Below are 24,013 nucleotides of genomic sequence, written 5' to 3'. Positions count from 1 at the left end.
TGTCTTCCACCTCTGAAATATCTCCTCTCATTTTGGATTCATCTTTCCCTTTTAAATAGTTTGATGTGGATATGGTTCTCCATATGATGCTTAGTGGCTTGGGTGAATGCCTTGTTTCTGCCGGACTTTTAAGGTGCTCTTTGTTTCTACCGTAGCTACTTGTTTCTGCCATAGGGTTGAGGGGCCTTTTTTTTTTGTTTCGATTGTAGCTGGTGAAACATCTTTTGCTTGATGAGATTGCTCCCACGTACTCTTTACTGTTTGATGATTCTGTGGATTTATTCGGTAGTGTTTGTGCAGGCGGTAAGTGGAAGCAGCTTTCTTTTTTCACTGCTGGTAAATTTAGGCTATCAAGGTGTGTTTTGAGGTGCGTCTGCTTTTTTGTTGCTTGAGATTAAAAGCTGCAGGTTGCCTTCTGAAACACTGTCCATTCAAGACAATACCCACACTGGATACTGCCCATTTTCCTATTCATGCTGGAATCCAAGACTCCCAAGTGCAGGAAAGAAAAACATGGGTACAGCTTTTATTTCCAGGAGGTGGAGTGGTTGGTGGATTACCTCCTGGCGACCATACGAAACAGTGTCTGCCAAGCAAGAAATGGATCAAGTTCTCAGTTTGCTTGGTGTTTTTCAAGGCCTGTTTGGCTTGCGATGGCAATGTTTAACTGTTTAACTCGTTTTATTTGTTTCAACCCGTTGTAGGTTGAGCTGGATTACTTGTTTAATAAAATAGCTAGGTTCGGATATCTATATTTAACGTCGGATTTGGATTAACAGATTTTTGATCTATTATATATTTGATCTCACCTGTATCTTGTCCGAGTTTTCTTTCCAGATGATGCTGTTAGATGTTTGATCGCTTATTATTTAGATGCAGTGCTCTCCTCGTTGCCAACTCTCGAGCCTTTGCCCTCCTTCTACTGCAGAAGAAACCGCATGGGCAAAAGTTTGATGGGTTGCCCATCTGTGAATTGCTTTCGCCTTGTTAAACCAACTGATATGGTGGCCGTGATGGAGAATATTGAACATGCTCACTTCAATCCATCTTCTGGTTCGCCCTGCAAATGTACCCCAAACCTCAAACTCCAAACCTTAAACCCGAAGCTAGCAATTGGAGCTTCAGTACATGTCTGGATGGCTTGAACTTTGGCATGATCAACACAATTATGGTCTTTGCTGCATGCATGTTCCCTTCTCCAGGCAATCTGAGGACAAGGTGGATATTGCATTACTAATAAAAAAACCTCTCCTTGAAGCTGCCTTCTGACTTAACCCTTTATCTATTTCTTTCTCTGAATATTTGACACTCTTGGTTCCTTTTATAAAGTAACCTTCTAATATCTGTCTGATTTGCGATCTCCAATCTCCAAGCTATCTTCCTTCAGTAGCCTCAGATGGATTTCAGTCCTGATGGAATATGAGGTTGATGGATTTGAGTACCTGGTGACCACACATGGTGTTCATCAGTTTGTGTGGAATTGCTTGTGTCTAGACCTGAGGGCCCATTGTTGAGGAAGGGCTACTCTCTATTGTGTATCCCACAATAACCCAATGATTGAAATACCATAGAAGCTAACTTGGTTAGCCATTTCGCTACCCTAGACCTTCCAACACTGTATTAGCCAGTCCTAAGCTCTGCTGAGCTGGGTAACTTCAGCTGAATTTGGAAGCATGCTGCTCCATCCTTTTATTGTTGTATTAAAGAGGTCTTGACATCCCTAACCACTTCTTCCATGAATAAAAAAAGGCTATAACAGAAGATTACTTCCTTCAATTCATTGATATAAGCCTGACTCCATATCGTTTCCTTTGATGGTTACGAAAGTAGCTTATGTTCAGAACTTTTAATTTAACTCGATGGATTCTTTGATTTTGCTTCAACTGAATGATCTGAATTTTCCTCTCATTTTCTGCACCATCATTATATACTAGTTATATGATACATTATCATTATACTGAAACAAGTACATGAATGATTCCTCTTCATGTCACATGCCTCTCTTTGGAAACTATAACACCACAAAAACTAAGATTGGCATCACAAATTGATTATAACAGCAACAAGTCATTGCCATGAAAGGTTAATACTCTAGTATCAAGCTTGAAAAATGTGTATAAATGGGTAAAGAACAACCGGTAGAGTAGAGTATTAGGTTGATTAATTCATGTAGCTAATATGCTAGTACTACAAGGTGAAAGGAAAGGTATGACAATTCAGATTTTGGAGTAGCATCTGGTGTAAAAAGAAAACCCTGTTCCAGAATCAAGATACTGCTTTTTTTTGGATAATAAGGGAGGATCAACCACCCGGCATTTATTTAGGGAAAGACTCAAGATACAGAGAGCAGAAGGATAGCTTTGCAAAAGACTTCGTTGACATGAAGATGAGATTACAAATCATAGTCTAGATGAAAGAGGCATTGGTATTTAAATTCATAGTACATCATACCGTACCAAACCGGTAGTATGGAACAATACGTACTGTACAAATTCGGTACTAGTATATAGTATGGAGGGCGTACCAATACTTGGTATGTCCAACTGACCCTCATATTGGACATACTGATACAATGACAGAGTGACACCAGTATAAGACCTGGAACCATGACAGTGTACCTTGTTTAAATTTGCCACCAATGCTAGTCATTGCAGCATCAATCATCAAAAGTTGTGCTTTCTCAATCTAATTTTTACATCTTAGGCGGATGCACTTGCTTGAAAGATACCATTACAAGCCTGCTTGAAGATATACCATTACAAGCCTCCTCCTAGTAACTCTGACTCTGGTTTGAGTACTTTGATGACCTGTTGCTCTGAGCAGAAATGTGAGTCTTAAATACAATTTTACATTTTATGGATCAAAATTCCTAAAGCTCATGGGCAAAGTTTAGGATCAATGGCTAAAATTTAAATTATTTGATATGGTAGCTTTTAGGTTTAATTTAAGATCTTGAGTGTCTTTTTTTGTGATATGCATGGGGCGCAAAGCAAGCACTAGCATTATGAGTTTTCATTCTAGGTTTGACAATTTTTTTTATTTCTTCTGGGTACATCATTCAATAATTTCTTTAAGCCTTTTGTTTGATCTTTCACTCAATTACGAATTATGATCTTCATCTTCTCCTTATTTGCTTCCATTCATCCTCTTCAATCAATTCTTTTATAACTCCCAAACAGTACAAGAGTTTCAGGGCACCTACACCATATCCTATATGATGGGAGGTTAGATGAGAAGCTTGTAGTGAGAAGCATGATGGAACAGATAAATGGTAAGGAGATTTAAAGGCCCTGAGAGCTAGAAGGATATGGACTTGATGCAGGTGAACTTGAGGAGCTTACCTAAAGGAAGCAAGAATAGTCGAAATAGGTACCACTATAGTGAGGAAACTCGATAGATGGCGATGGGAATGGAAAGGAGTGAACGAAGAGGATTTGTTTGTAGGGGTTTCTTAGCAATTTCAAGCCCACTTGGTTTGTGGTAGTGAGATATATTTACAAAGGACCAAGGCTCTCAAAGACATCAGTGACTGTGATATCTTGCCATGGTCTCAAGATGAAGAGGCTCTTTGGAGAGCATAAATTAGAAGTGCCATGACTGTGAGGCATTGGAAGGAAGCAAGAAGCTTGAGTTTTCCTAGCATTGACTACAATTGGCTTCAAATTGGAAGAGATAATTATCCAACCAGGGTGAATATTTGAGCAATAAACTAGAAATATTTTTTAGGTAATGGATGGCGATATCATCATGACAGCTGCAAAGTAAAAGATTCTTATGCTTGCAACTAGAAAAGGAGTAGTAACTTTCTTCTCTGGCTCTAAAACGATGTCAAGAAAGTTACTACTGCTTTTCTAGTTGCAAGCATAAGAATCTTTTGCTTTGATTGAATATTTAAGTAATAGCTTTCTGCACCTATTGAATAAATAAATTAAGTTTGTTCAAATATATATTTTTTTAGAGTAGAATCTAACAAAGAAAAATCAATGGCACATTGAAAATTTGCAAGATAAATCGAAAACCTCTCCTCTTTTTTTATTTTTTTTAATCCGGATACTTACATAGTGCTCAATACGTGTCCGTATAAAAAAAATAAAGATAAAAACTTTAAAAATAAAAATATTTAGGAGTCTAAGATAAAAAATTATATTTAAGTAGGTTTATATTTAGTTAATTATTCAACGTAGGACTTGTATAAAAAGTCAAAATTTTGAATTACGTATTATTTAAGGGAATCGGAAGTATTCTCACGAGAAACGCATTTCACGGAGTTCCGAACGCCGGAACATGCACCACCCAAATGCTGCGTGCGGTATGGATTGCCGACTTTCGAAGCGGGGCCCACCCGCAGTTGTTATTTCTTTCAATTTCTTTAATTTTAAAGTTTTCGCCGTACCCCCACTCCGTCCCTAAATTTGTCCCAATTCCTCCTTTATTCCCTTATAATTTTCTTGGTTCTTGCTGTTTGATTCTACGCCCCCTTCGCTTTTCGCCCATATTTTTCCCCCTAAATCTCATAATTGATGGATTATTTAGCAAAGGAATCGTTTTTTAGTTCTTTTTTGCGGTAAGAAATCGCTATTTTTTTTTTTTTTTGCAAGATTTTTTTGGGATCAAAGAAATCCAGAGATTGAATTTTCTCGGTGGGTTGGTTTGGATGGACGAAATTGAAGAACTGCATTGGTGGCCTGCAACAGCGTCATGTGGTAAAGGTACGGCCTATTCAATGTCCTTGGATGTGTCGGGGTGTCCGCTGTCTCTTTAATTCGTGGGTTTTGGAGTCGGCATTAATTCCGGCAGGTTTGAGAGTGTGGAGGAGATTTCTCATTTCGGCTGGATTGGATCGTTGTCATGGGTTTAGGCTTTGCAAGGGATGGAGTTTGGAAGTCTTGAGAGAGGGGTGGGGGGGGGGGGGGGTGGTGGAGGGTTTGAAACGGGTTTGTAGTTTTGAAGCGTTTCTCGGGTTCCTGGATTCCGAGTTTTAGGGTTGAAATTCATGGGTTTTAAGGTTACGCTTTTGGATGGTTTTTTGGTGATTTTTTTTCCTTGTGAAATAAATGAAGGTATTTTGGTGGAGTTTGGGAAGCAATGCTGTCATCTCTTTTAAAATCTATTCCAAGCAGAATTTTATATTGGTGGGGTTAAATTGTTTATTTCTGGTATGATTTTCTGCCTCTTCTTCTTTCTTTCTTCATCGCCTTATTTTTTTCTTCTTAAAATTATGCGGGTCTGGGCATGCTTTGCAATACTGATCATTGGTTTTTTGCTTTTTGGTGCATGGAGGAGTATTTTTGTGGGGGATTTGTTGAGCTTATGGTGCACCTTTGAGGGGAACGAATTTGGTAATTTTATTGTTAGTCCATGCACCTCTGCTTGTGATCAGCAGGAGTTTTGAATTCGATGATTTTGGTTTTCTCATTTTGTGAGAACCTGATTGGGCTTGGAGTTTCGCTGTACTAGGAAAAATATTTTCTTTCTTTTTCCTTGTTTTTTTCCCCTCTAAGAGTGGAGCGGTATGTTTCGTGAGAGGGTAAACTCTGCAGTAACCATAATTCAGTGATCTCTTTTAGTCGTTTTAGTGTTGAACACTAAAACTTAGTAACTTCCTTGTTAGTCCTTGTTCATTTGGATATGATATCTAAAGGTCTTAGTTTTCAGCAATTGTTTTCTAGTTTAAATTGAACACGATTGAGCTTTGTTTTCATATTGAATTCTCTGATTGTTATGTTAGCTGATCTTTTTTCTGCATGTTATGGAGGCATTTCTAATATTAGACAGCTGAGATATGATGGTGAAGAGAGTCCTGTTTATGATTAAGCAGCATGCATGGTAGGACACGGAACAAGGGCTAAGCAATCTTCAATAGATTGGTTCCACGAAACAAAATGAAGTGCTTGTTTTCCGGGGAACAATTGAGAGTGAATGAATTGATTCGGTCGTCTGAGTCTGTGGCCACCAAGGACTGCTCAGCCAGTGGGTATTCTTCTCAAAATGGTGAGGGTGAGCAGAGGCTTGACACTGGCAACATTGAAGAAGCTGAATATTCTCTTCGTGACGGCATATGTCTGAACTATGAGGTTGGTCTTTCTTTGTGGTCTTCTCTTTTTACCTTGGTAATTATGTAACTTTGTAGTGAAGGTGCAACTCATTCTGAACAACTCTTTGTGCTGTAACCATGACCCTTTTGTTACTTTCAGAATTTATTTATGCTACTTTATATGGTTGCTGCTGGAGTTTTGTCCACATACTGAGCTGTCTTAAAAAGCAAAACTCTCATAACATTTGGGAGTCTCTACATGCATTGCTTTGATAAGTCCTCAGAAAACTATGGCTTTTCATTAGTGGTCGTTGTATACATTTCTTTTAGCATCAATTTGTTTTTACCATCATTCATCTTTAGCTACAAAACTGTACTCAAAGATGCATAACTGCTATTGTCCTTGTCTTGATTGCGCAAAAATATTTTTTAAGACATATATTTCAGTTACTGAAACGAAACTTGTCCTTTCTATTGTGCTTTCACAAAGAGTTTCTATTTCTAGTGGAGTTTGTAGAATCATTACTCAAGGGAACTATGATTAAAATTTAGTTTTTTCTTGCATGATAGAATTTTTTTAACTTTTAATTCTAAGGTCACGTCCTTTTATGATGGCCCCATATATTTGCATCATCATCAATATCCATCATTTCATGTATCTAACGTGAAATCTTGGAATAGTTTCCTGTTGGAAAATAGGGATTGAGTGGGAAGGATGGAAATAGAGAAGATTGTGAGAAGAAGAAGCTTACTTATTCTCTTTTCAATTTGTCATGAGTCTTAATCTGGTGTATATAAAGTTCTTTTGGTCACATTTAAGTAAGAAATCCTATTCTACTTTGGAATCTTAGAGTAGGATAGTGAAGACAAAATTTAGATTTTGACTCAAAAAGATTTAGGTTAAATGAATTAACTTCCAATAAGGAAATGAAGAGGAATATTTGTGGTATTAAAATGGCTATGGTATTTTGTTGGTAATTGCTTCTGTAAAACATTAAATTGCTAATTATTTTTGAAATAAATGGCGTAATAGTAATGATATTATTTATGAATGTTTGATAAGAGGGTGAATTTTAAAATTAATTTATGTCATGCGGGCTTGCACTTGACTGCTAAGAGAAAGAACATAGACACACGCACATGCACACACCGCAGGGGAAAAGGAGGAGAGGGGGCGCGGGGGGGGGGGGGGGGTGTTGGTGTTGAAGCAGAATACTTGTTCAAGATCTATCACATTTTCTTCTCTGCCTTTATTTTTCATGTCTTCTCCCTCTCTCATATTTGGATATCCAACCCTAGATCCCCTCTTCTTGGTCCTATATAGTTTTTTTTTTTTTTTTTTTGAAGTATATGACCAACAAGTGGAGGTATAATTGGGTCACTGAGTTGAGCATGGGTCAACATAAATAATGGGCTTGGTATGGTTTTATTCTTGTCAACATGATCATAAATGGGTCGGTTGTGGGTTAAGTTTTTTTTTTTTTTGGCTCAACCTTTGTTTGACCTGAATTGAACCCAACCCAACCTGGTCCATTGCTACCCCTAGCTTCAGCCAGTCTTGCAGTTGTATCTTTGACTTGTTCTGGTTATACTGGTAAAATTAGGATGGAGTTCTGCCAAATTAGCTCTCTCTAAATTTAAACATGGGCACATCAGTTCACGGTGGTTTTCCCATTTTTTTTTGATTATTTTTTGTTTTTGGTTAATGTTATTGCCTAGAAACTCTGGTTTTACTACCAAGCTTGCAGAGATAGGGCCCTTTCTTGTACTTCAGTCTGCATATATAGATCACTTGTTTATGTCAGTATTTAAATATTGAACAATGAGACAAAACAGATTCTAGATAGAACTCCTTTTCAGATCCTTTTATATGTATAAAATATGTACACCACGACCATGCAGGTGATGGTGTTTAATAGGATCGCACCATTCACATCATATAAACGTGACCCTGCTGGTGGAACTTAACAAACATGATATTTTGCAGGAAGCGAGGGCATTGCTTGGAAGGTTAGAATATCAAAGAGGAAATATAGAAGCTGCACTTTGTGTATTTAATGGAATAGACATTGCTGCAATAGCCCCTAAGATGAAAATATCCATTTCTAAAAGAACAAAATGTTGCAAGTCTCGTTCACACTGGGATGCGCCACCGATGTCCATACATGCTGTTAGTCTGCTTGTTGAAGCAATATACCTTAAAGCAAGAGCACTGCAAGATCTTGGCAGGTTTAAAGGTATATGCTCATGAATAATTGAACAGGTTAATGTGCATTATATGTGTTTAAGTTATTTTTCGTTGTGTTCATATTCTGAATTAATCTGTATCTGAAGTTCCTTAACCATTGTTTTTTCAAATCAATGAGGGTTAGCCAACAGGATCACTAATATGATATATATCACTTCCATTAATGAAACTAGGAACCAGAACCTCTTTCTAATGCATGCCACTGAGTAGAGAGGTGGCAATCAGTGGACCCAAGTCACTTTGGCCATTTCATACACTTTTCATCTATCTTTTTAATACTTCAATGATCTAAATCCTCGTTAAATCTAATTATTAGTTTTAGTCTTTAAGGTTTTACATTTCTTCAAGTCCCTTGTTATGTTCTGTTTTCCTATTAGGTTCTCCAGTTTTTATCTAGATTTAACTGATCCTTTTCACTCTTTCTACTCTTGATATGCATTTCCATTTCCACTCTTATGTTTTGGTTGGGCAAGTCATCAGCAGGTTGGGTATCTATTCCTATATAGGTTACCTTCTTTTGTTATAAGAAGAAGGTAATACAATGTTAAGTACTCTATCCACTGATTAGAATTACAAAAAGGTCTCTTTCTCTCTTAGTTTGATGTTTTTAAGCTACAGAGCTTTGCAATCAAAGTACCATATTGCTGTTTTCATTCTTAACTCCTAATATATAGTTGGATTGTTGGAGTATGATCTGTCTATTTTATGCTATATGCACATATCCTGTTTATGTGTTATTGATTTAAATATTTATTTATTTTTTATCATATCATTAGAATGAAGGCAATATAGGTTTCTCAAAACATGTGCCGTTGTATGTTAGGGTGATGTAAAAACCAAGGAAGTGACATTATTATTGAGGACTAATTTGGGTCTGTTCTAGGAAGGTTAATCATTTGAGATGTATCATTTCTTGGGCAATTGACTGAAATACCCATAGGATTTTTGTCTTAGAGGAAGTATATCATAGAGTTCTGAAATGGTTAATTTGATGGTTATAATGTATGAGATTCTTTTATTGATACCCTGACACGTACAAGGGAGCAATGAAATTTATGAGGAGTTGTGGTAAGACCACCGAGTTTCTAATTGTGGTGGACCTACACTAAGGGTTGACAGTAAATCCACTAAATGTTGCCCTTGATTACTTCTGAAATTCTGAATGGCATGGATTTTTTCAATGAGAACATTGGAATGCTAAACTGGAAAGTTGGAGTAAAGGAGTATAGGGTTCTTTAAAAAAAAAATCAAAACAAAAATGAAGTATATGAGGTGCATGTCTTCCGGAATGCTAACAAAAGCAATCATTTGGTTGGAATCGGTAGCCATAAAATATACTGGAGTTTTTGTTGGTTACGTTAAAAAAATCTTCTAGTCTTTGCCACTACTTGAGTAGTTTTGGTAGTATCATCTCTACCTTGCCTTTAAATTTGTTCACTCTTCTAATTGAAGGCACTGCTATAGAAGCATGGGACTTATAAGCTGATAAGTGCAATCCATTTCGTGGATATGTGCAAAGGGTGTATTTATTAAAATAGTAAAAATCGTTGGACCTATTTAGAACCCCTTCAAGTATATGACTATAAAAGTCAGTCCTAGCTTTTTATGCTAAATAAAAATATCGACCTTGCAAGGTCCGATGTACCGGACCGGACCGGTACGAACCGGTCTAGCTTGGGACCAGTACCGGATCAGCGTGGAATCCGGTACCAGAAGCTTATCATTGGAGAACTAGTACGGGACCAGTATGCGGAACCCCAAAATCCGGCCATTCAACGGACCGGTATGGGACCGGTACGAGCCGATACCGTGCGGGTCCGGGCCGCCATCGGTACATTGACCGGTACTGGTATGGCAGACCTTGGACCTTAGTTTCTCATGCTGCCATTGTATGAATGTTTTATATTCCGATTAATAGGAAAGAGTAAAGGCATATCCTAGATAATCTGATGGGTAGATGGAGTTGCAGCACTGTATGTGAGTCTGCTTGTTCAAACTTGAGAATTAAATATTGCAGTGTGTAATATGGCTAATCTTATTCTATTCTGGTTTTGCAGAAGCTGCTCAAACATGCAACATTATTCTGGATACTGTAGAAACTGCATTGCCTGAAGCCTTACCTGAAAACTTTACTGCTGATTGTAAATTACAGGAGACTGTGTGCAAGGCAGTTGAGTTGCTCCCAGAGCTATGGAAACTGGCTGGCTTCTCGCATGAAGCCATCTCATCATTCCGGAGGGCCCTTCTTAGTCACTGGAACCTTGATTCTGAGACTGTTGCAAAGATACAAAAAGAATTTGCTATTTTTCTTCTTTATGGAGGTTGTGATGCAAGTCCTCCTGACCTCCGTTCCCAAATGGATGGTTCTTTTATACCTAGAAACAATACAGAAGAGGCTATTCTTCTATTGATGATTCTCCTGAGGAAGTTTTCTCTTAAGAAGGTTGAGTGGGACCCATCTGCCATTGATCACCTCATTTTTGCTCTATCGGTATCTGGCCAGTTAAATTCTCTTGCAAATCAGATTGACGAGTTATTACCTGATGTCTTGGAGAGGAAAGAATGCTATTATACACTTGCATTATGTTACTTAGGGGAAGGTGATAATTTAACTGCTTTGAACCTACTGAAAAAGCTACTGAGAGCCAGGGAGGACCCAAACTGTGTTAAAGCATTATTGCTAGCTTCAAAGGTTTGTGGGGAGAACTCTGCTTATGCAGAAGAAGGTGTTTCTTTTGCACGCAGGGCACTTTCTAATTTGCATAGAGGTTGTGATCAAATGGACAGTGTTGCCAACTGTCTACTTGGTATTTCTATTTCAGCTCAAGCTAGATCTTCTACCTCCGATTCAGATAGAGTTTCTCGGCAGGCTGAGGCACTTGCGGCTTTGGAGAAGGCTGAACAAATGATGCTTGGAAAAGATCATAGGATTTTATTTAATCTCAGCCTAGAAAATGCTGAGCAGAGGAAGTTGGATGCAGCACTTCATTATGCAAAGCAGCTTTTGAAATTCGAAGCTGGATCAAATGTCAAGGAATGGATTCTTTTAATTCAAATATTGTCTGCTCAAAAAAGGTTTGTTGATGCTGAGACTATAGTGAACGCTGCTTTGGATCAGACTGGCAAATGGAGCCAGGGAGAGCTATTGAAAACTAAAGCTAAAATTCAGATTGCACAGGGGCAACTGAAGAATTCAATTGACACGTACGCTCACATTCTTTCCATTATTCACCTACAGGCCAAAAGCTCTAGTATTGCGATAAAGTCTTCAAAGGTTGTACAATACCACAGTTCTTCCTCTGGACCCTGTTATGAACATATTTTATAAATACTAACTGATATTTGTGGCTAAGTAGCTTTTTTTATCTAATAAAATTTACTCCAATTTCATTTAGCTAAAATTATTTTACATGATATTGTTTTTGATACTTAAACAAAATTCTCAGTATGTAACTGTTCTGTGTGTCTTAATGTAATGCCTTTTTTCTTTAAATATTTGAAATGTTTTCTTTTATGCTTACTTTTCATATCACTGGTGACAGGGTGGAAAATGTGACAGAAATTTGGAAATGGAGACGTGGCTTGATCTGGCTAATGTCTACATAAGTATGTCGCAGTGGAGGGATGCTGAAGTTTGTCTTTCAAAATTAAAGGGCATTAGTCCATTGTCTGCATTAGGGTGGCATGCTACAGGTACCTAGTTTACTTCTTAATTCCTTTCTTGCATCATTTACATGAGCTGTATGCTAGCTCAAGTTGCTCACTTCTGTATAGGCTGTGATCAGATGAATTATTGAATTTTGAGTTCTACATAAAAACAATTAAACTAAAAAGTTTTTTTCATAAAAACCTAAAATTATTGCATATATAAAAAAATATTCTCTTACATATTTGCAAATTAAGACCTCCCTTACCCTGGAAATTCTCTAATAGGACTTCAAGTAAACTCTCTGCCACCTATAATTGCATATGTGCTACATTTTCTCTCATCTCTCTCCTCATTCAGCCCTTTAGAGCTTCTATGTACTGAGCTTCTTATGCTCCTGATTGTTTTCATCTCAGTTTTCAGCAATAATTGAAATCTCAACTTGAGTGGCAGTGGTGGCATCGAGGAGCACGACTAGTTCAGTAGCTAGAAGCTCCTAAGGGCTGAGTGAGGAGAGGCATTGGAAGAAATAAAATAAAGACCTGTTTGGATACTTTGAAACAAAATATGAAGGTGAAAAAGCTCTAGTCATTTGGGGATGCACCAGATAGTTAAACCAAGAAAAAATTATCCTAATATTCAATATTATTAGGTGTTTGGAAATTCGTAGGAAAATTTTAAGGAAAAATTTCTCTTCAAAATCAACTTAACTCAACTCATCTAAGCCTTAAACCCAAACTAGTTGGGTCTGCTACATGAATCCTATTCCTTCATTATCTTCAAAATACTTTTAATGAATGAAACACGATGTCAATCATGAAACAAATATAGAGAACGAGGACTAAGCCCCAAAACAACATCTTTTTACAGAAAATAAAAAAAGAAGAAAAAGAAAAAAATACACTCATTCCAACTTGTTGGGGAGAAGCAATCTATTTATTTGGCTTCAAAATCAAAACTTTGTTTGGGATCCATTACGAGTTCCAACACAATATGGAAAATTTGATTAAAAAATTGGATGAGATTGGGAGATTATACTAGTCATCTACACCTATGACATGGGGAAAAATTTTGTGGAATTAGTAGGAAGAGGTTATCTTGATGTGATGTATAGGGTAGAAGACTAGAGATAAAATTCAAGTGTAAAAGATAGTGGGTGGCGAAAAGGGAGATAATGAGGCCTGCCAACAGTGAGGTGGGGTGGAGGTTAGAGGCGATGGAGTAAACTAAAAGATGGGGACTGTGTCTGCTGTGCCGGTATCGGGCCTCAGACTGATTGTTCGGCGGCGCGGGTCAGTATAGGTGTACGCCGTGCCGGGCCTGTACTGACGTAGTAGAAGGGGTGGAGGAGAGGGAGAATGGGAGAGAGAAAAGAGAGAGAGAAGGGGATGCTGGCGGAGAGCCAGCGGAGGGCTGGGGAGCTGCCACGTGGAGGAGGCAGAGGCCGGTGAGCCGCCGCACAAAGGAGGTCGGGGAGCTGCCGTGGAGGAGGGGCTCCGCTTCTGGCCCCTTGTTTCGTTCAAAACAGGGGCCAGAAGGCCCCTTTTATTTTTGTGATCCCTCTTCCGCGGCTGCCTGGCCTCTGCCGACAGGCCTAGAGAGGGGCGGCGTGGGGGCGGGGGTTTACGGGATGGGGGAGAGGGTGGGGAGGAGCCTTGGTGAACGCTCTAAATCCAAAGTACTCCACTATGATGGAGTCATAGTGGATTTCAAAATATTCTAGAATTAGCCATTCTAGAGGTTTTTGAAACTTCAAAACTCCCATCTGAACACCTGTTCTGAATATTTTCCGAGGGAACCCCAAAGATACCCGAGTATTGGATAATACTCTGGTACTTTTTAGCTACCAAGCAGAGCCGAAATGTTCAGTTATGGCTAATGCAAAGTTAGCTTGGGGTCCTTCTATGGTGTTTTTGATATAAGAGAGGTGTAAATATGCAAATATGTTAAAAAGGGGGGGGGGGGTCTTTATATACAACGAACATATAAAAGGAGGGGTTATATGCAAATAAACCATAGGACTTCTTTGGTATCAAATAACTATAAAATTTAGTAGGCCTTCTTGAGTGATATGGTCCTGTTAGAGTTGCCATCATTTATAGGATGTCAGGATTCTTGCAGAAACATGAGTGACACAAATCTGTTTCTTTGTAATATCTGCAAGGAACTATAAGCTGCAATAGTTCTTTAAAGACTAAATGGAGATCAAAGTTTGGCTTATCTATGTTTGCAAATCATGTGATAAGATTTTATGTCAATCTATTCACAAAATGTTCTATGGGAGCAGAATGGGCAAGCAAGTTAATAGAATATCTCAAAGGATTAGATTTTATGTTTAACATGTTGAAGTAAAATTGCAAGAAAACTATGTATATTGAACAAAGTTGACATCAACCTTTGTGATTATGTATTTAATTTTAATTGTACAAAAGAAGCTTTTCGAGCTGCTTCTTTCTGATAATATACCATGCTTTGATATTTATGCCATTACAAAGTGAATTGTTTTGTGTGTTTTGAGTGATTTAACATGTAATTACTAACTTTCATATAAAGTGCCGCTGCATTTCACTTTTTTAAGAGGCAGGAATAATTCAATGCTTAATTTTTCACTATACTTAGCACCCTGAGCTGGGTTTAATTGCTGAAATTAATAATTTATTGCTGCATAACTTGTTTATTGAAATGATAGTGCTGGTGTTCACGACTTTTAAATGATAATATAAAAATATCAAGGGCCCATTTTGCATCACTTCTACTTTTTGTTTTTTTCTTTTAAAAGGCAAAAACACCAAAACTGAGCAAAAAAAAGATTGGTGCTATTGTTTCTATTTTCTATTTTTCAAAAATTATTTTCATTATTTCCCCAAAAAATGAAAGTTAGAAATCTTTGCTTTCAATATTTTTAAAAATAAGAAACTCATGTTTTTTATCGCCGTTATTGACATCGCTGCTACCACTATTGCTGTCATCGACTCTGCCTCCACTGCCACCATTGTCATTACCTCTACCACACCATTGCCGCCGCAACGATTACCACCAGTATTGGGGCCTCTGCTATACTGTCATAGCTATTGTTGCTGCCTTCGCCACTAACCCATTGTTGTCGCTGCATCCATCACTACGTTTGTTGTCACTGCCTCTAAGAGACCACTGTCGCCTCCGCCATGACCACCGTTGCCTCTGCCATGTTTATGTTTTCAAAAATAATTAGCTATACCAAACATTTTTATGTTTTTAAAAATTTAGAAAAAAGTAGAAATAGAATTTTTATTTTCTTATTTTTGAAAACAGAAAAAATGAAAGTGCTGCCAAACGTCACCTAAATTTTGTGCTTCTCTTCCTCTATGCTTTCACATACTTTCTTGATTGCTGGTGGGATCGGAGGAGCAAAGCTGAGTAGGTTTATACTTGGTTCATACTTGACGGAGAAACGTTTGGTCACATTAAACACCCGGAAGCACATATTCATGTTCGATGAGAAAACTTTTTCTGTACGCATGTTATTTAAAATCTGTAGGGTTGTAAATACCATGGGCCATCATGGTTTTTCTATGGAACAACATATGCCTTGTTCCAACACTCAGGAAAGTGGGTGTCCCATCCTGTCTTTGTCCATTTTCTGACTCGTCTTGTCTCGACGCTCGGGATGGTGAGATGCCTTGCATAGACCACATTTGTGCTCATTCCACTAAATTTTTGACAATGTTTTTGTTCATGACCTCTAATCAATAATATAAAATTCATCTGTCAGAAAGTATTATAAAAATCTTAAACCCTGGACTTGTTTGCTTGCCTGCTATCACATGCTCACCTGATTGCTGGTGACACCAGAAGAGCAAAGTTGGGGTAAGGCTATATTTGGTTCATATTTGATTGAAAAATATTATATCCCATTGAAAACTTGGAAATTCATATACATGATATCGATCTGTATGTGCTTGTTCCCGTATGTGCTGCTATTTTACTTGGATTATATGAGGGCCATGAGTGGGATTGATTTGTGGCAATAATCCCAATTAGGTGTTTTTCTTAAACAAAACAAAAACTACATAATACAGCTGAATTATGGTTATTTGCTTAAAATATATGAACGGTATGGTTGTGCAATAAAAGAAGTACGTTGCACATTACTATGCTATGAGCAGACTTTTTGGTTCCATAATATCTCTTTTTATCCTTTACTTTTGCTCACCTCATTGATCCTGCTTATCAAAAACTTTTTAATTTTCCTTCTTTTCACTTTCTTCTTTGCTTTTGTGCAAAATCATCAATTATTAGTAAGTACAGGTTTTCCATGTGATGCGAAGCCTTCGCCGTACTTATTCTAATCCAATTGTTAATATTTCAGGGAAGCTGTATGAAGGAAAAGGCCTGCACAAAGAAGCTCTAGGAGCTTATACCAAAGCGCTAGATTTAGAGCCCACACATGTTGCAAGCTTGATCTCTACAGCGACTGTTCTGAGAAAGATTGGTGATTGGCCAATGGCTGTCGTGAGAAGTTTCTTGACTGATGCACTGTGGCTGGACAGAACTAACCATATTGCTTGGTTTAATCTAGGTCTGCTTTATAAATCTGAGGGTGGCAGATCAGTACTCGAGGCCGCTGAGTGTTTTCAGGCTGCTGCTCTTCTTGAGGAGACTGCACCAGTTGAACCATTCAGATGACTTCTTTTCTAATGGAGGAATTTTACTCTGTAAGCTATTGTACGCCTACAAGGATACATTCATTTCTATAAAATACTATCATATTGCAGTTCAGAAATTGTGGCTCTGGAAAAACTGTCAAACGTAAACATGGTGTGACTTCAATGTTCATAGTTGTTTGTATTTTCTGGAATAATTAGGCATTTTTGAGGGTTAACAAACAAGATATTCTTATTTAAATAAGCTATAGTTGAAGTTTGATTCAGAAAGGAGAACTGAACTAAAGGTGATGAGTTCAAAGAACATAGGTTCTCAATTAAGGATATGGAGTAGTTTTGTTGATAATTTTTTGCGAAACAAAGGTTTTATTGATAATTTGTGGTGGAACAAAGTGATCTAAAGAGAAATATAACATTATAGGTCACATCTTTCATAATGCACCAATCAGACCAACATCTTTAAACTGTAGGACTTGGCACTTCCTAGTTCTAAAGCACCAATAACTCTTTTTCTTTATCTTAGCAAACAGAGTAGCCCTTGGCATCCATATATGAACAAAGATTCTTTTTTCAAGATTTTTTTTTTTGAATGGCCCATTGTAGATAAATCTGTTGGAGAGGAGAGGATCAACCTGGAACCTAATGTTACATGTGAAAAACACTCTTGCTTGCTTATGTTCACTAGCAGATACTCATGCTTATATCCAGAAATAGTCTTTGCTGCTTTGTAAGTGGCGCATGCATTCCATGTCACATGGATCCGTTGTTTTCTGAAGTTTCTAGTTACATTAATCTTGAAAAAGCTAATTCCTGATTCTTAACATGTGAATATTTTTGCTCGTCATGCTTTTATTTGATGTCATAAACCTGGATAAAAAGTTGAACACAGGCATGGTGTGCCCATCTTTAGTGTCGTAAAATTTAATATATTTACTATTTCAAATAATATCATTTTAGAATAAACATCAAGTCCCGCATTTATCTCTTGGAACCATCAAAATTTCATTGGACTCATCATCATTTCATCACTGAATGTTTCTTGTTACAGCTAGAAAAAATACTCTCTCTTATTAAATTGAGTTATAGCCTTATATGCCGCACATGCTTGCTATCAAGTTGAATAGGACCAAAAAAAGTATATTTGAGATAGAGGGACTTGGAGGATGTTTATTTGTGCTCAGTGAAGTGCAGATATCTTATTATTGTATCAGCTTCCATGAAAGTTGGAAAGGCAACTAGAATTTTGTCAGGTACACAATTTTCACTAAAAAACTGTGGGCATAATGTATCCCAAAGCAGCTCGAATTTTTTCAAAGAAGAAAAGTTTAAGGCTGCATTTTTGTGGAGAGAGAATTAGCCCTTCATACAGTGGATCTTTATTTAGGAACAATCTAAAGTGAAAATGTGAAATACGGACTCTTCAGGGGAAAAGTCATAGGAAATCTTAATTCAATATCATCTTGGAATCATTTGTGTCCCAATGCAATCTACTTCTGTCTGTGTTTTCAAACAATCATTTTGTTGCTTGCAAGACTCTAACCTGCTCGTTATTTTTCCAGAGGGTTCTTAGTCCTCTAGGATTCAGTTCAGTCCTGCCCTAAGTGGGTTGTGCTAGTGATGTAAGTGCTCGTTTCCTTCTTTGTGATAAGAATCTTTGAAGGTGTAAGGCTTAAACTGAGGATTGATCTATGAAATAAACAAAAAGATAAATAAGTAATGCCATGTTAGGATGGAAGTTAGTAACTTATAGATTAAAGATTTCAGCTTTCTTTTTTTTTGACATTAATTCAGCCTAACTAATGCCAGTATTTTATTTGTGGAGCAAAAAGAATCAGTAAATTTCCACCTTAATCTGAATGGTTCGGCAATGATTTCCTTGTATGTTAGGGCTTAGGGACGTCTTTGTTCTGCAAGATGAACAATTGGCAGTGGTTTCAATCAATATTCTGTGATGGTTTGTGGGATCTAGCATATAGAAAATCCATTATCTTAGGAAGAAATATTATTTAAGCAAACATACCAAGTTTATTGCTGGTTGATTGCTTTTGGATAATTGGACCATATTATCTTATCAAGTTGGTTTGCCTATGTATTATTTAATAGCCGAATGTTTAGTTCATTGGGAAGTCCAGATAATACAACGACTTTTATTGGCTTAACCTTCTTCTTTTGTTTAGGATAGTAAGATATAAAAGGTCGAATCACCTGGCATGCCATTTTAGGTATATGCAAGGTTGTCTACAGATCTCCACAGCTTTAATAGTGGATGATTGCCAAACTCTTTTCTTCTCCGCAAGCAATGTTTGGAGCTTTTTCTTTAATACTTCCCAGCAAATATATAGTTCTATGTGCCCCTTCAAAACATGTAGGTAGAACATGAAGATACATAAAGAGGACTACTTTGATTAATCAGGAGGAAAGGCCACTAAGATAATTTTTGAGCTATTCAGCTGGTTGATTCTTTATAAAGTGGTTGAGCTGAGCTAATGTACCTGCTGTCAGAAATCTCTTTTTCAGAATCCTATGTGGAAGCAGACTTGCTCGCGAGCTTTACATTCACAAAAACCATATAAAGCCCCTTTGTCTATGAAGGCAAGAGATATAAAATCTTTGTTGTACTTCCTCGGAAGATATGAAGTTCGCTCCAGTATTCTTTACAATGACTTAGAAGCATGAACCAATTGAAATTGAACTGGAAATGTGTGCCAGTCATCATCTGCGTCGATTGCATGGTGTGTGTACTATGAAGGATCTTCAAATACGAATTTACAGATTTGGAACTAGATCAGACACAAGGTGCACCTTATTTTTCTAATAGTAAATGCTGCTTCAATCTCTTTATGCATTGGTAATTGCCATGTCTCCTGCTTGCAGATTCAAGTACCAAGAAGGAGATAACAATTTACATGCAGTTTTAGGTGAGAATTTGTTATCTTACTTATTTCTAAGTATTGGTATACCTGAATTTTTTCCATAACTGATGTGCATATCTTAAATTTCCTAATCCAATTATCATATTAAAGCAGGTATCTTCTTGATGTGTACTCATAATTAGGTTCTAGCAAGGCCTTTGACCCGATTATGTCTTGTTGTCAAAGGCACTGTGTGAGTTAACATTTATTGGGCTGATAACAGGAACTTTGATCCGAGGAAGAAGGTAAAATGGGCATTTGATTTTTAAATATTCCTTGATATTTGCAGTTTATGTAAGTTGGTATAGGATACCCTGTTTGAAAAAAAGACCTTTCTCCAAAAAAAAAAAGAATCGAAAGAAAGAAAGAAAGAAAGAAGATAGGAGTTATCTAAGTTTTGTCAAATTAATGTATCAGTCATGTAGAAATAAGAAATTCACACATGCAAAGTGGAAGCGAGAAGAGAACAAAGATAACAAAAAGATGAGAAGCAGGGAAAAGTTCTGTTTCTGCACTGATTGTTCACGTCAGTTTGTCATACCAAAAAAGTAGTTAGGACATTTAAAACAAAATTTTGAACCCATTTGTCAGGATTAAGCGGCAGCTATGCAGCCTCAAACTACCAAAAATCACTTCAAACAACTCCGCAGATTGGGAACCACAACCATGTTACGGTATGGCCATAAACAAGCACCATAAGTAAAAGTGACCGTTAGGTTTTAAATCCTGAGGGATGGGGTGTCTCGGTTTCTCCACAAAACGAGATAGGTTGCTGTCCCGCCCTATCCCGGTGGCCTTCCCAGTCGAGCACTCCAACCCTCCCCTTTTTTCTTTCCTTTTTTCTCCCCTTCTTTCCTTTCTTTATTTTTTTTGTTTCTTTTTCTCTTTTTTCTTCCTTCCTTTCTTTCTTTATTTTTTCCTTCATTCCTTTCTTTTCTTTTTCTTCTTTTCCTTTTTTACCTTCCGTCCTTTCTTTCTTTTCTTTTTCTTACTCTTTCTTTCCTTTCTTCCTTCTTTCCTTTTTTCCCTTCTCGCTTTCTTTCTTTCTTTCTTTCTTTCTTTCTTTCATTAGTCTTCTTTCCTTTTTCGCCTTTTCTTCTTTCCTTCCCTTCTTTTTGTCCTTTTTTTCTTCTTTCCTTCTTTTCTTTTTCTTTCCTTTACTTCTTCTTTCCTTTCTTTTTATCTTTTTTTTTTTCTTTTTCCTATGTGGATGGGTTTTGGAATCCTTCCCCATCCAAGTCCTATTTTCTCACAGGAACCGGAAGGGATGGCTGGGACGCTCTCCATGACTTAAAAAAACTTTGATTCTTATTTGTGTCAGATGGGAACCATGGGATCAAAGGTCATTGTCCGTCAATGGCAAATTCTGTATTCACATTCTGAGCGAGGGCATCAGGAAGATAGCATTATGTTCTGCTAAAACGCCACTCATCCTACAAGAGCGGTGGAATGAATTATAGGGAAAGTCATTTGGGACTTGCTGAATTGGGTAGAAAAAAAGGGTGGGAGACAAGAATTAAGAAACCGAAAAATTATTAAAGGTTTTTATCTTCGACTAGAAAAGGAAAGAGGAACTACCAAATAGGTCCATTTTGATCCTAACTAATCCAACTCAACCACCTGCTAGGTCATTTGTATCCTAGCTATGTCGCAGGTTTGGACCACTGAGGCCATTGCTTTGAGTCAAGGCGCATTGCAAGTAACCAGGGCCCATCATGTGGCACTTGGGAGGTTGAAAATGCCATGGCAGATGCAAGTTAGTGAGCGAGTGAATGAGTCAGTGATTGATCCAAAATGTAAATCTAGGATGATGCTATATATTCCCTTTATGCTTCTGTTACTGGAATTGCATAAACATGGTTCCGTTCATTTTATGTATATTTGCCCGTGGATGTAGGTCAGGTTTAATGCTTTGTCAAGTTTTATGTTCAGGTCACTTAAATTTAAGCTTTTTCAGTATCGATAATTACCACAAATATCAGGAGATATTTTGCTGGTTTAACTTCCTCGTCCGTATGGTATAGACTCTTCTGATAGACATTTGCTGTAATTGAGTTCCATAATGTTCATTTAGAATATAAAATTTGGCTCTGTGAGATAACTATTGGCATGCCAATCACTGGGGCTCTGTTTGGTTTCGGAGAAAGTGAAACCAAAAGTTAGAGTGAAATCATCTTTTTTATTGTTTGATACTGGAAAGAAAAATTAGGGACAAGAATAAAGAAACAATAATGAGCCAAAATTTTTCCAACTGCCCTACTAGTTTTCCATTAAAAGATATTAATGTTGAGAGAATAACAAAGGCAAGTGGTACATTTATCAGTGAAACCTCTCATGTCCACATTCTCTACATTCTCTGCAATTTTTAAGTGCAAGAGAACATGAGTAACTTTGATATTTTCTTTCTTTCGCCTCTTTTTTTTCCCCTCATTTTCTCTGCTTGGTAATGCTTGTATAGAGTTTACAAAAGTGGGTAGATGGCAAGAGAAGTCTAAGAAGTAAGTTCCCATTTATTTTAGTAAATAATATCAAAGAAAAAACCTTTTTTTTCAATAAAAGGTGGTTTTCTTGTTGTTTGAAGCTATCTTGATTGATAGCCTGTAGAAACTACTGGGAAAGTGGGATATGCTATCGAGACATTTCAGAAGAACAACATAAATATCATATCAAGAAAAAATTAGATTTTTTTTTATGAACTTTTTTTAAAAATTTTGTTGTAATCTATTGCAGTTTTGTTTTTGAATACCTTCACATTGAACAACTTTGCATGATTTTGATTTATTTTGGATCCACTTTGTTTTTATCCTTGATCCACTTTGTTTTTATCCTTGTACCAAATGATTCTCATGTTCCTTTTTTTCTTAATATCCGTATCCCCTATTTCTGCATTTGTTTATTACATATGTCCGTGTCTCCTCATCAAACTTTTTCTTAATTGCAGAACTTTGTTGCTAAGATTTCAGGTCTCCTTTGTGAATCTTTGCAGGCAAAGTGTACGGAGGCAACTTATTATAGTACAGAAGATGAAAACATCACATTATTAGTTTATTTTATTTGTGGGTACCCCTTCCTGTGCTGAAACTTTCGTAAGTTCTGTCCGTTTCCTCATGGTGCTTTTTAGGTGTTAATCCATATGGATTCCATTTCATCATCTGTCAATCAGGATCTGAGTTCAAAAGCATTGCCAGCTGGGTGACTTGGTAGTTATATTTTCTCTCGATTCGATATTTGAGGCAGTTATTATTAAGAAGAAAGGATGAACCATTAAGCATTTGGAGTGTTGTACTTGCTAAGAAGAGCTGATGGCGATGTATCTGTGATACTGAGAATCATTCAGCAATTTTCTCACGAGTGGTCTCAGGCTCGTTTGGAATAGATATCAGTTCGTTAAAGTTGAATCTGACATCATGGACGTGGTTGATACTGACGGCCAGATTAAGAATTTGGAGGAGATCCATTCCTGCATGTTATGGTCCGTTAATTTTGAATTTTAAAGGTAATTCCTCACTTCATTTGTTGTATATAAAGGATGGATGGTTTCACTTCTTAATTTGAAGGGTTGATGGTTTCACTAATTTTAAAGGTAATTCCAGACCTGGACACGTTGGTGGTACCTTCACAGCCAAAATATTTTCCACTAAGAGGATTTTGGCGATAACTTTGGCGAACATTCAAGCCATATTTATTTTTCTTCCATGATGAGCTACACCGGCTACTGCCTCCCTAGAAGAATCTATTCATGCAGCATTTCACATCTACCCAATGTCATTGTGAAGTATGGTGAATTTTTTATGGTTCGTGCTTCCGTCGGCTGGAATGGTTGCGATTTGCTGTACAAGGACAAAGAAAGTCCCATGGAAGCATAGGCAATGCGAGGCCGGACGCAGGCAATGATTTCTCTCGGTTGTCCTTTTTTATCCTCATTGACGGGATTTTTCAGTCATAGATGAAACATGCTTGACCCACCCAAAGATCTGAAGTGGGAGGCCATTATTGGTTTAAGGTATAGCTATCTGAGTGGTATTTCAGAAAGATCTGAGTGGTTTAAAGTGTAGCTAATTGCACGATAAGACTGGTGGCGCCATAGGCGACCAGGGTGGTAGCGGGGTTTCAGAAAGAACAACCTAGGGAGGTAGCTGCTCTAAAAGATGGTATTTCCAGTTGTTCTCTCCACCTGCTCTTTAAGCCTAGGGAAGTAAAAGACATGCAGGTCTGGGCTTAAGGCATCTACAAATCGCACATATTGTGAAAGCTACGGTATGGCCGTAAAAAGGGATGCATTTTGGTACCTTCGACTGACCCCAAGGCTCTCAAATTTGGATGTTCTCTTTGGCTTGGTCCATCTCTCATGCCTCGTTCCCTGCGCCTTCCAGGTCTTGATCTTTTCCGTGAGCCACTGAAACCTCTCTAGGATGGTGGGAGGGTGGGAGTCACTCAAGAGGGAGTTCGTCCGGGCTCAAGTCGATGCATCGCACAATCACTTGCCTGGATTTATCCCCCCCCCCCCGCCGCCCCCATTTACCTTTCTCA

The 24,013-nt window shown here is 37.6% G+C and overlaps 1 protein-coding gene across 16 annotated transcripts; it reads left to right on the top strand.

Annotated features, from left to right (window-relative positions):
• The first annotated feature begins 4,376 nt into the window (after positions 1 to 4,376).
• On the top strand, positions 4,377 to 23,621 carry LOC103703907 (protein NPGR2-like). Of its 16 annotated transcripts, XR_015988322.2 has the most exons (12): positions 4,378 to 4,709; positions 5,756 to 6,074; positions 8,022 to 8,271; positions 10,340 to 11,556; positions 11,825 to 11,975; positions 16,277 to 16,622; positions 19,074 to 19,367; positions 19,446 to 19,489; positions 19,598 to 19,728; positions 22,470 to 22,539; positions 22,647 to 22,979; positions 23,067 to 23,621. XR_015988322.2 is itself a non-coding variant. In XM_088724077.2 (7 exons), exons 2-7 carry the CDS (start codon positions 5,883 to 5,885, stop codon positions 16,591 to 16,593), a joined length of 2,040 nt encoding a protein of 679 aa, XP_088580203.2. In that variant the 5' UTR covers positions 4,377 to 4,709; positions 5,756 to 5,882; the 3' UTR covers positions 16,594 to 16,690. The 16 variants fall into 16 exon arrangements, 11 of the variants coding, with proteins under 11 accessions (XP_088580203.2, XP_026659175.4, XP_038982352.3 ...); XR_016395635.1 differs by lacking the exon at positions 19,598 to 19,728 and having other exon boundaries at positions 4,377 to 4,709; positions 16,277 to 16,399; positions 16,487 to 16,622; positions 22,470 to 22,979; XR_016395634.1 differs by lacking the exon at positions 19,598 to 19,728 and having other exon boundaries at positions 5,061 to 6,074; positions 19,089 to 19,367; positions 22,470 to 22,979.
• The last annotated feature ends 392 nt before the right edge of the window (positions 23,622 to 24,013 follow it).

The sequence above is a fragment of the Phoenix dactylifera genome, chromosome 6, assembly GCF_051530095.1.
Source record: "Phoenix dactylifera cultivar Ajwa chromosome 6, Ajwa_hap1_PhDact_Kaust_v1.1, whole genome shotgun sequence".
NCBI lineage: Eukaryota > Viridiplantae > Streptophyta > Magnoliopsida > Arecales > Arecaceae > Phoenix > Phoenix dactylifera.
The sequence above is the reverse complement of the archived record's forward strand: the minus strand, read 5'-3'. Positions and strand labels throughout refer to the sequence as shown.

What these genes read in the sequence shown, in the direction of transcription:
- LOC103703907 (XM_039126424.3), top strand. Translation starts at nt 5,883, where the DNA reads ATGAAGTGCTTGTTTTCCGGGGAACAATTGAGAGTGAATGAATTGATT. An exon ending in AGATCTTGGCAGGTTTAAAG is followed by an intron (nt 8,272 to 10,339) that starts GTATATGCTCAT and finishes CTGGTTTTGCAG; the next exon opens with AAGCTGCTCAAACATGCAAC. An exon ending in TTGCGATAAAGTCTTCAAAG is followed by an intron (nt 11,557 to 11,824) that starts GTTGTACAATAC and finishes CACTGGTGACAG; the next exon opens with GGTGGAAAATGTGACAGAAA.